Raw genomic sequence first — 12,966 nt, forward strand, 5'->3', positions numbered from 1 at the left:
TCCTGCCATTCATGTGCTTTTTTCTTACATTCATGCTCAGTGGGATTAAAATGGTTTATAATCTTTCCTCTCTGTCAAAACCCCTTTATTCTGCGCTGACATCTAATTTCCCTCCAGTCTCAGCTCTGTTACAAGCGAATCCTCTCTCTCTTTCTCTCTCACACAGACACACAGACACACACACACACACACACACTCTATATCCCTACCGCCACATGCTAGTGCAATGGATCCTGGAGGCCGAGGGTCTGGGTGTGTGTGTTGGCTGCCTCCAAAAAAAGTGACATTCCACTGAACTGGCAGAACGGTCAGTGCACTCGGGGATATCGAGTCTGATAGAGTGAGCAAAGGGAGGGGAAGGTAAATAGAAGACAATCACACTATTATTTCTAATTCCCATTGACTGACATTGTCAGTATGCACCAGATGCTCAGAGAGCTCCTGGAGTAACAGAATATAACCACACTCCATGGGCCTGCAAGACAGGGATTCAGTGGAAACATGGATAATCACGTGGGCACCAGGTGGGATCTCAGATTACAGATGGATTCAGGGGCACAACTACAAGGATTCAGCTCACTTGGGGCAGATTGCGATATCCTTAATAATTGGTATAGTACAAGTTGCCCTGCTGAAGTCAGCGGAACTACCTGAGTATTTCGATGCTACTCTGTGAGTCAGGACATCACAATCTGGCCCTCCCAGCCTGCTCCTGCTCCCAGTGAAGTCAGGAGAATACTGTCCCCAGCTTCAATGGGAATAGAATTGGAACCAAACACAGGAAGGAACTGATGCCCCAATTAGGAGACAAGAAGGGATTTCCCCCCATGGCACATTACCAGTGAGTGGCGGGGAGGGGTGGTGAGTGTTCATACCATCCTATGGAGCTCTGAGCAAGGATCACCTGTAAGGATCAGAGATGGGTCTGAGTGGGGATTGTTCGCTTTAATTCTCAACACGATTTGCAGCCTATTGCTATCAGTAGAGAGAAGGGTAATGCCCTGTGACTGCCTTTGACTGAATCTCTTCTTCTGGCCCAAAAGAAAATGACATTATGACATTATGGTCTATACTGGTGCAATGCTGGGGCCTCTCTCTGTCCTTCTTTCATTTTTAAAGTGAATTGAATCCTGGTGAAAGATTGGAGACTGACAGGCCTTTTTATCCATGAGACAGCCAGTTCCAGTGCAAACCTCCCTCATCAATAGACCCTGGCTCTGAGCTAGTTCAGGCTTCATGCTAGAACTGGGCAGGAACTGGAATTTCCATCTTTTCCAACATTTGCTTTCATTCCAAATCAGAACAAAAAAGAATTTAGACATTTCCCATGAAACAAGACGTATGAAAAGGTTTCGTTCCAGGACAGTCAAAAACCATTTCCTTTTGATTTTGACTTTAAAAAAAAAAACAAAAAAAAACAAAGAAAAAAAATTATAATATAAAATAAATTTCAAAATGAAAAGTCAAAATGAAAAAATCAAAATGTTCCATTTCTGAAATGGTCCAGACAAAATGTTCTGACCTTCACAAAACGCATAATTTCAATTTCTTTTTTCAAAACAAAGTTTTGTCAGAATCAACATGTCCCCTTGGAAAGTTCTGACAGAACAGCATTTTCCAATGGGAAAACATTCTGGTGGACAGCGGAGGCTCTAGGAATCTGGCCGCCCCAAGCAGGGCGGCACGCCGCAGAGGGCGCGCTGCCGGTCGCCGGTCCCGTGGCTCCGGGGGACCTCTTGAAGACGTGCCTGTGGAGCTTCCACAGTCATGCCTGTGGGAGGTCTACCCGAGCTGTGGGACCAGCAGACCCTCCGCAGTCATGCCTGCGGGAGGTCCACCGGAGAAGCGGGACCAACGGACCCTCCGCAGTCATGCCTGCGGGAGGTCCGCTGGTCCCGCGACTCCGCTGGACCTCCCGCAGGCATAACTGCGGAAGTCCGCCGGAGCCGCCTGCCACCCTGCTGGCAAAATGCCGCCCCAAGCGCGCGCTTGGCGCGCTGGAGTCTGGAGCCGGCCCTGCTGGTGGAAGATTTTCAAACATCTCTCTATGTAACAGTAATATGCTGATGTGGACAGCAGTCTGCTAGGAATGGGACCAAGAGTCCCTTGACTTGTTTCACATAAGACACCAAACAGGAATGAGATGGTAACAATTTTTGGTAATTACTGACCTGGGCGGGATGGTAGCCAAGAGGTAAAGGCACTTATCTCCTTACCCCAATCCCCTAAGGCATTCATTTGCCTCAGTGAGGAAGGGCTTTCTATTGGCTTACATGGAATGTGTCATGCAGGAGGTAGTAGAAAGCATAAGAAGCAGATCAGAAGAGCGCAGAGGGTATTGGGGGATAAGGAGGGAGTATCTGGGAAGTCTTGGCTTACAAAGACCACAGGAATCAATGCCATGACACAGGGGCTGCATGAAGTTTATAGTGGGTTGCTGGTGGGAAATTCCCTCTGGACAGATAATTGAGCAGAGGCAGAAGTTGGAAAGTTGCTTTTACCTGCCTGATGGTCCCCTCGGAGGTGAAGAAGCAGTACAGCATATAGCCCGGAATCAGCACCATGGAAGACAGAGCCATGAGCCAGCCGATGCCCTGCCCCCATGGGGGATAGACATATTTCCCCAGAGTCAGAGGGGTCATTTCAACCACACTGAACAAGAAAACACCCTGAAGAAACAGGATCAGCAGTCACAGCACAGTATAGCACAAGCAGAAATATTCACTGACTTTGTCCTTTTGAGAGTTCCCTAAATTCTCACTATGAGTTATAGTCAATAATCATGCACCATTCCCAACAGCCCTCCCTCTCCCACAGCCAGGTCTCCATCACCATTCCCACCAGCTCCCCACCAAGCCAGGGCTCCCGCACCATTCCCAAGAGCTGCCCCAAGAGCCAGGGCTCCCAGACCAGTCCCAACAGCTCCCCCCCAACAGCTCCCCCCAACAGCTCCCCCCACAGCTCCCCCCACAGCTGAGAATGCATGGTAATGTTCTCCCCATGGTCAGTGCCCCTAAACTCCCCTGCCCCAGCCAGGGTACTTACACCCCTCCCTACTTCACCTTCTGCTGCACACCACACTCCCAAACCATTTCCTAAACAGCGTCCTCTTAGCTGATTCTCAGGAGCTAGGAACGCCCCACACCCAGCATTCCTGCGGCAATCCCAATAGCACCTCCTGCTGGGAGAGGAAGGGTTGGAGGGTGGGCGGAGGAGCTGAGAGATCATCAGTGCCAATTCTATTATATCTGAGAGCACCTCCTGCTGGGAGAGGCTTGGGAGTGGCTGAGGCTGGAGCTAGAGTGGCTGAAAGTTTTCTCCACAGCGAGGGGCGGCTCTAGCAATTTTGCCGTCCCAAGCAGGGCGGCACACCGCGGTGGGGCGCTCTGGAGGTCGCTGGTCCTGCGGCTCCAGTGGACCTCCTGCAGACGTGCCTGTGGAGGGTCCGCTGGTCCCGCGGTTCCGGTGGACCTCCCGCAGGCATGCCTGCGGATGCTCCACCGGAGCCGTGGGACCAGCGGACCCTCCGCAGGCATGCCTGCGGGAGGTCCGCTGGAGCCGTCTGCCGCCCTACCGGTGACAGGCAGAGCGCCCCCCGCGGCATGCCGCCCCAAGCACGTGCTTGGCACGCTGGGGTCTGGAGCCGGCCCTGTCCACAGCCAATAATGATTTTTAAAGTCATAAATCACCAGTTCAGCTTCTGAAATATCAAACACAGGAGCAACCTATTACTAACTGCATGTTCTAGGCCAAGCTACCCCCTCTCTTCTGAGAGTCAGTTGCAGGGATTCAGGTGGGAGAACAAAATAGGCTCTGCATATTTCTTTTCCTGCCAGTTGCTTTGACTTTTCTTAGGACCAACTTGAGTTTAATGCCAGATCTGGATTTGGATCGGAGTTACCTAGATTAAAATTTTAGTGTTTCGCCCACCCACAGAATGATCCCAGTGAGGTGACCCTTCTAGATGAACCTCCCCGAAGAGAATTGCTTTGTTCTCACCACGCAAACGAGGGGAGTGAAGAAGGCCCAGCAGAGCTTCCACCAGCTGCAAGGTTGGTAGCCAATCATCTCTTCAATGTTCCTGTAAAATCTGTTCACACCTACAGTGAGAAATGTGTGTTAACAGCAGCAATGATATCTCAGCACCATTCTCATCACCTCTCTCCAGTGACCCAACACACAACAGGAGAAGGAGGAGATCAGATGTGAGATCAGAGAGGAGAGCAGACATTTAAGGTGAGCGTGGAGAAGTGTAACGCTCACTCCCCAGATAAAACGTAGACGCCATTGATACAAACTCTGAACTGGGATCTTAACAGGTACCTGGATAATTTTATGACCACTAAAACATCTACAGCTTCCCAAGCTAACACAGTGATAGTAATCAACTAGGAAAGGTCTAGATCATAAGCTAGACTAGGTCATAGATTGACCTTGGAGGGGTCAAGAAGGAATTCCCCGATACCTTAGCACTGCACAATTGGATGGGCAAGTTACTGAAGGGGGGGACTCTGGTCTCCCTCTGAAGCATCAGGCATCGGACACTGCCAGGATACCAGGGCAGATGGCTCAGCAGTCAGATTTGGCCTAACAAATTCTATATTCATATCATACCCTCGAGAAATCCAAATCTAGAGGCTTGTGCATATTTCCATTTGTATGGGAATCTCTGCAAATGTGTGCTCAGCTGAGTGGCTGTCCGAGGAAGCAAGATGAGTGTCTCCCCGGGGTTTTTCAAAAGCTTTCAGCTTTGGCCCAACACTACAGTCAATTGTCAATCTCCCACCGACTTCAATGGCTAGTATTGAGGGCTTTTGAAAATGGCACCTTCTGTGCCTATAGATAAGCAGCAAAGGAACAAGGTGAGTTGCATTTACCATAACACCAGGAAATTGAGATGGTCTCAAAGAAGACGAGGAAGAGAAGACACATGCCGCTGGCTGAATAATAATCAAACAGCTTGAAGACATAAATGCCACCCTGAGGAGACAAAGGCAAGGGGAGGGGGCCTGGTTATGGAGTACAGCCTGGGTGGGAAGCTGAGGATTAATATCATCAATACTTTCATCTAATCATTTTGCCTTTGTGTGTTAATTTCCTTGGCCCACAGAAGCCAAGAAAGATGCATCATTTTGTTATAATCTAATTCCTGCCATGTTAACAGACGTACTCTGGAATGTGGTCAAGGAGTGAGTGTTGAGGCCTGGCTGAGGGTGGGGAGAGAAGCAGGACTCTCCAGTGGCTGCCTTCCCCCTCTAGTGTGAGGAGAAGCCGCTTTGTAAAATGAATCCATTCTGTCCCTCCTGCTGCACTTCAGATGTCTCTGCAGACGTTCCATCTTCTGTGACTCATCCAGCATGAAGTCACAAAGTGAGAAACCCAAACCCTGGCCTCCATGTCACTGAGCTGGGTGCCAAAGTCTGCACACAGAGCCTGGGCCTCACTGCCATACACCCAATATAAGGATCTCTGCATTGGGTCACTCACTAGGGCATGTAAACATGGATCCTGGGCCTTAGTGTCACTGCCTCAGAGCCCCACCAGACCTGCTGTCTTTTGGTTTATCTCAATCTTCTGCACAGAGAATGTGTCACCCTCCAGGGCATAGGCCCATCCTGGAAGCGACAGGAGTCCCAGCTAGACTGACCACAAGGATGATGGTAACTTACTGAGATTTAATGTGGAGACTGCAGCTTGCTGGACAGATGACTGTGCTGGGCAAAGCCGAGACCAGCAGTGGCCCTAGTGCCTTTCATGGACAATGGCCGTTCCCCCCAGGCGTCCTCTCCTACTGTTATACAAGGAGGTGGATGGAAGAGCACCAGGAACAGGCACTGGAGTGAGCACAGGGAGAGGTACCTGGGTGATGTTGGAGAATCCGACAATGTAGGAGATAAGACAGACCATAGCAATGAAGAGCTTCTTCCTGGCCCTGAGGAGATAGGGATACTCATCTATCAGGGCTGTGACAAACCCCTCCACGATGCAGAACTGCAGGAGGAAAGACACACACATACATAAATTCATCACCACCTTCTGCACTCCCTTGAAACACTCCTCCTTCTCCTTCCCCCACTCCCCCGGCGTGGTGCCACCTCCCTCCCCTCTGGAGAACGCACCACCTTTCAGCCTGGACTTGTGTCACTTCTTCTATCTCTGTGTCCAACCGACCACTACTTCCCTGCTGCCTGGAGGCGGTGGATGACCTCACCTACACCTCATTTCCTGTAAGAGCTCCAGCATGTAGTCACGATGCTGAAGGGCCACCACGCTGAAGCCTGGTGTGTGTGTGTGTGTGTGTGTGTAAATCCGTTCCTTCCACTTGACTGCAGGAGTTACCACAGGTAGCTGGATGATGATTGGTGTTGTGGAGAAGGAAAGGGGCTGGTGTGGAAGTGAAGGGGCGGGTGGCTGAGAGGGAGGACTGAATATGCCAAGTCACGGGGAGAAGGTAGGGGAAATAGAGACTGGCCTGGGTATTGGAGATCATCAAGAGGGGGAAGATATGGGTGTGGAAAGCTGTGGGCAAGAGGGTAAATGGCAAGGGAACTGGAAGTCACTTCAGATTAAGAGTGGTGTATGGGAGGAGAGGGAAGTGGGCACAGGAAGTCACTGGAGCAGATGTGCCTGGGGAAGTCCTAGGGGAGTTGTGTGAGGAGTAGTGGAGGGGGAGAGGAAGGCTGAAGCAGTAAATACCGAAGGGATACACACCTCTCCATGTCCTAACTAGACCACATGGAACACATAGGAAGAGGTGGCCAAATTGTGCGATTCTCCTAGTGCAATCCACGTAACATGGTATCTTGTTTCATGATGATTACTGACACATAGTGGATCTAAATTCCAGAGCAGAAGCATGGTCTAGCAGCTTGTGCACCTGGCTAGGGGCTTGGAGGCCCCAAGGTCTAATCCTGACACTCATGTGCTACGTGACCTTGGAGAAGTCATTAAGGCAAAAGGTTTCAAACCTGGATTCCTAAAGTTAGACACCCAAATAGAACATTTAGGCACCTAAATAAAAGTGGCCTGATTTATAGCCATGCTGAGCTCCTGCAGTTCCCACTGACGTCAGTTGGAGTTGCAAGTGCTCCGTACCTCTGAAGAGTAGGCCATTGTGGTGTTTCCTCTTTGATATTGCTTAGGCTGCTGGTGTGCTGAGTCCACTGCCTATCGTGCTGGCCAATAGTGTCCCATTGTTTCCTTGTCCTTACCCCTCCCCTCCCATCGGGCTGGCTGTTTCCATCTGCTATCTCTTGCTGTATGCCCAGAGTATAAGATCTTTGAGGCAGGGAGAGTCTTTTGTTTTGTGTTTTTGCAGCACCTAGCACAATGGGAGTCTGAGGTCCGTGATTGAGGCTCCCAGGCGCTAGCATAATACAAATAATAAATAATAATTGTTATTACTCTGTGTACTCCCTTCCTTCTTTCTCTTTACAGTGGCTTTGGTGTGTTTTCTGAAATGTTTCCCTTTCCTCAGTATATTGTCATGTCTCTTCATTGTTCCTGTCACTTTTCTATTATAGACATCTGCCCCGCCCCCACCCCAAACCTGAGTTGGTGATCCTGTTATTTCCTGTTTCTTATTTCCATTCCTGATACTCCCCCCTCTTGCCGGGATCAGAAAAACAGCTGTGCAGCAGACAGGCTTGTGGGTGGGTGTTTCTGCTCTGCAGGACTCTGATTCCATCAGCAAGAAATGCTCATGAATAAGCTGTAAGAGATGGCATCACATGGGACAGACGCGGGCTTGGAATCACAAGGCGCAACTAACTCGCCTGGTGGAGCAAACGTCTGACCTGGAAACTGGTAGTTAAAAGGAATCGTTAGTATATTATGCAAGAGGGTCTAGATGCATGAGAACTAAACCCACGAGTGAAAACGGGTGCATGTGTCTGGGCGTATCAATGTATGCCACTGCGGCTGTGAATAAGAATTTGTGATGTCCCTCATGGCGCAAAGAGACAGGATTTAGTGGTAGTAAATACACAAAGGATTCTTTACTGATGCTACTGGACAGACAGACCCTGTTATTCCCCTTGACTCTCCAGCAACCTGTGCTGCCTAGTGTCATGAAAAGCGATTCTCCTTAAGCCCAGGTGTGACCAGGCTGAGTCCCGACTCTGTCCTCCCCAGAGCACACAGATCCGGAGTTAGGCCCCAGTTCAGCAAAGTGCTTAAACACATACTTCACTTTAAGCACATGCTTAAGGGCTTTGTTGAACCAGGATGGACTTAAGCGCATGTTGAAAGTTAAACGTGCCTAAGTGCTTCACTGAAATGGGCCCTGAGGCACCATTTTTTAAAGGTATTTAGGTGTTGCACCGCTTAGCATTGCAATGCCTAGCTGATTTCGGAGTCTAAATCCCCCTTAAGAGTCGATAGGATTTAGGGTTCTAAGTGCCTAAACCCCTTTGGAAAATGAGATTTAGGCTCCTAAATCAGTTAGGTGTGAAACACTGAGCACAGCAACACCTTACTGACCAAAGACCCACACACACACCTTCAGGGGGGTTGGTTTTATTGGTAGCTCATAAACAAACATAAACCTCAGTCTTAGCTTCCTTCCCAAGCTTGGGTGTCCCTCCAGGACCAACTCTGCCCTCTCTCCAGGGAACCACTCCCATCTCCCTTCTAGCCCAGGTGCAATAACGAGCTGCATCTGCTACAATGAGCCAGCAGAACTTCAGCAGCCTTCTGAAGGGTTCTAGCACCTGTTAAGGGTGTGGTTTTACACCAGAGCCTTATAGGGTGACTAGACAGCAAATGTGAAAAATCGGGACAGCGGTTGGGGGGAGTAATAGGAGCCTATATAAGAAAAAGACCCCAAAATTGGCATTGTCCCTATAAAATCAGGACATCTGGTCACCCTAGAGCCTTACCACCTTGCTACCCCTGGCCTGGACTAAGCAGTCATGGACTGGGCTGCTGACCATCCTGTAGAATATGTTCCTGTGCACAACCAAGGCTTTCTGAGAACATGTGGGAACTGAGAACTGTCAAAAATGGCAGCCTGAAGTACTTGTGCAATTGCACGCTTGCATTTGTGTGCTCAGTTATTGCAACACATGCAAATAAGGAGCCTGTGTGTACTAATGACTAGCCAGGCACCTACCTAACTATTTGCATGCACAGTTGTTACTGCATGAGCAAATGTAGGCATATTTTTTGCATGCAGAAGCCGGCATCGTGGGTTCCACGCTCTATGTGTAAATCATACACTGAATGAGGAAATCTCCAGTACGCAGTGTGATGGGGCAAGGCCAGACGGCTACAGTAAAGTAGTGAGGAACAGGTATGTTAGCCTCAGGCTAAACAAATCCCTGGTACTGTGGTAACCAAATGGCAGTTGCTCCAGGTTAATCAAGGCACCTGGGGCCAATTAAGATCTTTCTAGAAGGCAGTGGAGATAGCTACATTGACTCGGACACCTGAAGCCAATCAAGGACTGGCTGGAACTAGTTAAAAGCCTCCCAGTTAGTCAGTGAGGGGTGTGTGTGTGAGGAGCTGAGAGGGTGAGGGTGAGCTGCTGGAGGATGAGGAGTACAAGCATTATCAGACACCAGGAGGAAGGTCCTGTGGTGAGGCTAAAGAAGGTGTTTGGAGGAGGCCATGGGGAAGTAGCCCAGGGAGTTGTAGATGTCATGCAGCTGTTACAGGAGGCTCTATAGACAGCTGCAATCCACAGGGCCCTGGGCTGGAATCTGGAGTAAAGGGCGGGCCTGGGTTCCCCCAAACCTCCCAACTCCTGATCAGACACAGGAGGAGTTGACCCAGACTGTGGGTTCCACCAGAGGGGAAGATCACTGAGGTGAGCAAATCCGCCAATAAGCGCAGGACCCACCAAGGTAGAGGAGGAACTTTGTTACAGCAGATAGAAACCCTCAACATCTATTTATCTGTTTTTCTAAATGCTTGTTTTGCTTTTGATGCCTCGTGCACCCCCTCCCCCAGGCACTGACAGCTCCCTAAGAGCTCCATGCCCTGTGAGACTGACAGTCATACGGGACTCTAAGACTTTCAGGTGATATTTGAGAAGCAAAGGCATCAATAATTCCACACAGTGCTTAGGCGACTTATTGTCCTGTATCGAACTATTTACGAGAGCCGAGTGAATGATCCACAGAGAATAGTTCTTCCAGTGAACTTAGCTACTTTGGGAACATTTACTCATTATTTGAGATTGTTTGCCAAATAATATCTGCAATAAGTCCCGGTCTGAGCTGTTCGGTGGGAGCATTCAGCATGTGAAAATCCAGCTGGGTTGATTAGATTTGATTGGACATTAGGTGTGACAGTTCGGGTTGTCAAGGCTCCTTCCCCACTCTGAACTTTAGGGTACAGATGTGGGGATCTGCATGAACACCTCTAAGCTTAACTACCAGCTTAGATCTGGTCTCGCTGCCACCATTCAAATTTCTGAGTTCTCTGGAAAACTCTGTCTCCCCTCCTAAAACCTTCCCCTCCCTGGGTAGCCTTGAGAGACTCCTCCACCAATTCCCTGGTGAGTCCAGATCCAATTCCCTTGGATCTAAAAAAACAGGGAAAAAATCAATCAGGTTCTTAAAAAGAAGGCTTTGAAAGAAAGAAAGAAAGAAAGAAAGAAAGAAAGAAAGAAAGAAAGAAAGAAAGAAAGGTAAAAATCATCTTTGTAAAATCAGGATGGAAAATAACTTTACAGGGTAATCCGATTCATAGAGCCCAGAGGAACCCCCTCTAGCCTTAGGTTCTCAGTTACAGCAAACAGAGGTAAAATACTCTCAGCAAAAAAAAGAACATTTACAAGTTGAGAAAACAAAGTTAAACCTAACATGCCTTGCCTGGCTGTTACTTACAAGTTTGAAATATGAGAGACTTGTTCAGAAAGATTTGGAGAGCATGGATTGATGTCCTGTCCCTCTTAGTCCCAAGAGCGAACCACCCCCAAAACAAAAAGTACAAACAAAAGCCTTCCCCCCACCAAGATTTGAAAGTATCTTGTCCCCTTATTGGTAGTTTGCGTCAGGTGTCAGCCAGGTTTCCTGAGCTTCTTAACCCTTTACAGGTAAAAGGATTTTGGTGTCTCTGGCCATGAGGGATTTTATAGTATTGTACACAGGAGGGCTGTTCCCTTCCCTTTATAGTTATGACAGGGGGATATGTCCACATCCATTTATGAATTTCATGTGGTTTTATGAATGCTATATGTAATTGCAACCAGTTTGTAATTGTAGATCAGATCATCCATTTTGAGGTGGAGAGGCTATGTAGGGGTGAGGGGAGGGAGGGAGGAAGGAAGATGTGACAGAGCAATCAAGGGCCAACAACACTGAGCAAATTTCCCCTGCTCAAACAATAGGGTTTCTGTCAGCAGGGCCTTTGGCTCTGAATGGAAATCTGTCTAGGGAGAGGGAGAGCTGGATTCCCACCCCTCCCCCATCTAATCTAGTCTTTTTGACAGGGTAGCTGCTTTTGAAGCCAAGGAAGCCATTTCATCGCCAGGAACAGAAGACAAGCTGGAGTGAGTGGAGGAAGGAAGGACTTTACCTCCCCTAAGGTCTTGAACCAAACCCAGGACCAGGGGCAGCTCCAGGCACCAGCACGCCACGACTGGGGCGGCAAGCCACTGGGGACGATCTGCCGGTCGCCGTGAGGGCAGCAGGCAGGTTGCCTTTGGCGGCATGCCTGCTGAGGGTCCGCTGGTCCCGCGGCTTCGGTGGACCTCCTGCAGGCATGCCGCCGAATCCGCAGGACCGGGGACTTCCGCAGGCAAACTGCCGAAGGCAGCCTGCCTGCCGTGCTTGGAGCAGCAAAATATCTAGAACCGCCCCTGCCCAGGACTCACAAATAAAACTCTCTTGTGCTTTTTAAGAGTAAGTGGTGTGTGTTTATGTTTAAGAAATCCCTTTGCTAAGCCTGTGTTTTCCTTGTTTTACTGACACATTGCCCTGAAAGGGTTAACTAGAAACCAGAGCTCCCACCACCAGGTGGGCTCTACAGGGAACTTGTCTAAGTCTTGGACTACACTTAAAATTTTGATCAGCATAGCTACAGTGCTCAGGGGTGTGAAAAATCCACACCTCTGAGCACCATAGCTAAGCCAACCTAACCCCCGATATAGACGCAACAAGGTTGACAGAAGAATTCTTTCATCAACCTAGCTACTGCTGCTCGGGGAGGTGGATTACCTACAGCAACAGAAAAACCCCTTCCATCACCGTAGGAAGCACCTGCTCTATGGCTATTATGTCACTACCTGGACCCAGGGGCTAGGAAGCATGTAGGATTCAGCAGTCAGATCCCATCACAACAGGCTGGTGTCCCTCCAGAGAGTGGGACTAGACCAGGCCATGGCACAAGGTTTCCTATAAGGTGTGGGTTTTCTCCTGCACTGCCCCATATGCACAGAATGCTCTCCCGGAATTAACTGGGAAGGGCACTACCATCTTCCCCTTCCAAACCCACTGCTTCTGTAAGCCTTTCCAGGAATCAGCCAGTGTCTGGTGATTTGGACGTGTCACTCGAGAATAGCTGATAGCTTACTTTATCAAAGGCAATAACTTGCCTGTGTCTGTACTACACCCAGTACAACAGGCCAGGAGCTACTGCAGTACAAAGAAATCCTGGTGCCCGTGTTCTCTGACTCTGAGTGGAATCTCTTGGAATCAGGTCTCCCAGGTGAATACTCACAATTACTATTGCCAAATTCGCCTTTTATAAATATTCTCTAGTATTTGCTTAAAATTTCCCTTGTACGTGAACATTCCTGCCAGCAAACTCATTCAGCAGAAATGAATACTTGCAGACCACAGACAAATAAGGGGCACCAGAGAGGCAGCATGAGCCAGTGGACGGGAAACTGGCCCAAGGCTGAGGAGACCTGGCATTTATTCCCAGCTCTGCCACTCACCTGCTGGCTGACCCTGGGCAACACTTCACCTCCCTGTGCCTCTATTTCCCCTCACACCTTTTTTCTGTTTTGTCTATTTG

At 49.1% G+C, this 12,966-nt stretch overlaps 1 protein-coding gene across 2 annotated transcripts in view; it reads right to left on the reverse strand.

Moving 5' to 3' along the window:
* Positions 1–12,966, reverse strand: part of LOC123351565 (sodium- and chloride-dependent GABA transporter 1-like) — a 34,928-nt gene that overhangs the window by 1,056 nt on the left and 20,906 nt on the right. The window contains exons 10-14 of one of the 2 annotated variants that reach the window (XM_044991008.1): positions 5,860–5,991; positions 4,878–4,980; positions 4,000–4,100; positions 2,502–2,669; positions 840–904 (exon numbers count right to left, since the gene is read on the reverse strand). In XM_044991008.1, coding sequence (XP_044846943.1) covers positions 840–904; positions 2,502–2,669; positions 4,000–4,100; positions 4,878–4,980; positions 5,860–5,991 — 569 coding nt within the window. The remainder of the gene's footprint in view (positions 1–839; positions 905–2,501; positions 2,670–3,999; positions 4,101–4,877; positions 4,981–5,859; positions 5,992–12,966) is intronic. The other variant, XM_044991000.1, reaches the window with a different exon arrangement.

Source organism: Mauremys mutica, chromosome 1 (genome assembly GCF_020497125.1).
Source record: "Mauremys mutica isolate MM-2020 ecotype Southern chromosome 1, ASM2049712v1, whole genome shotgun sequence".
Lineage (NCBI taxonomy): Eukaryota > Metazoa > Chordata > Testudines > Geoemydidae > Mauremys > Mauremys mutica.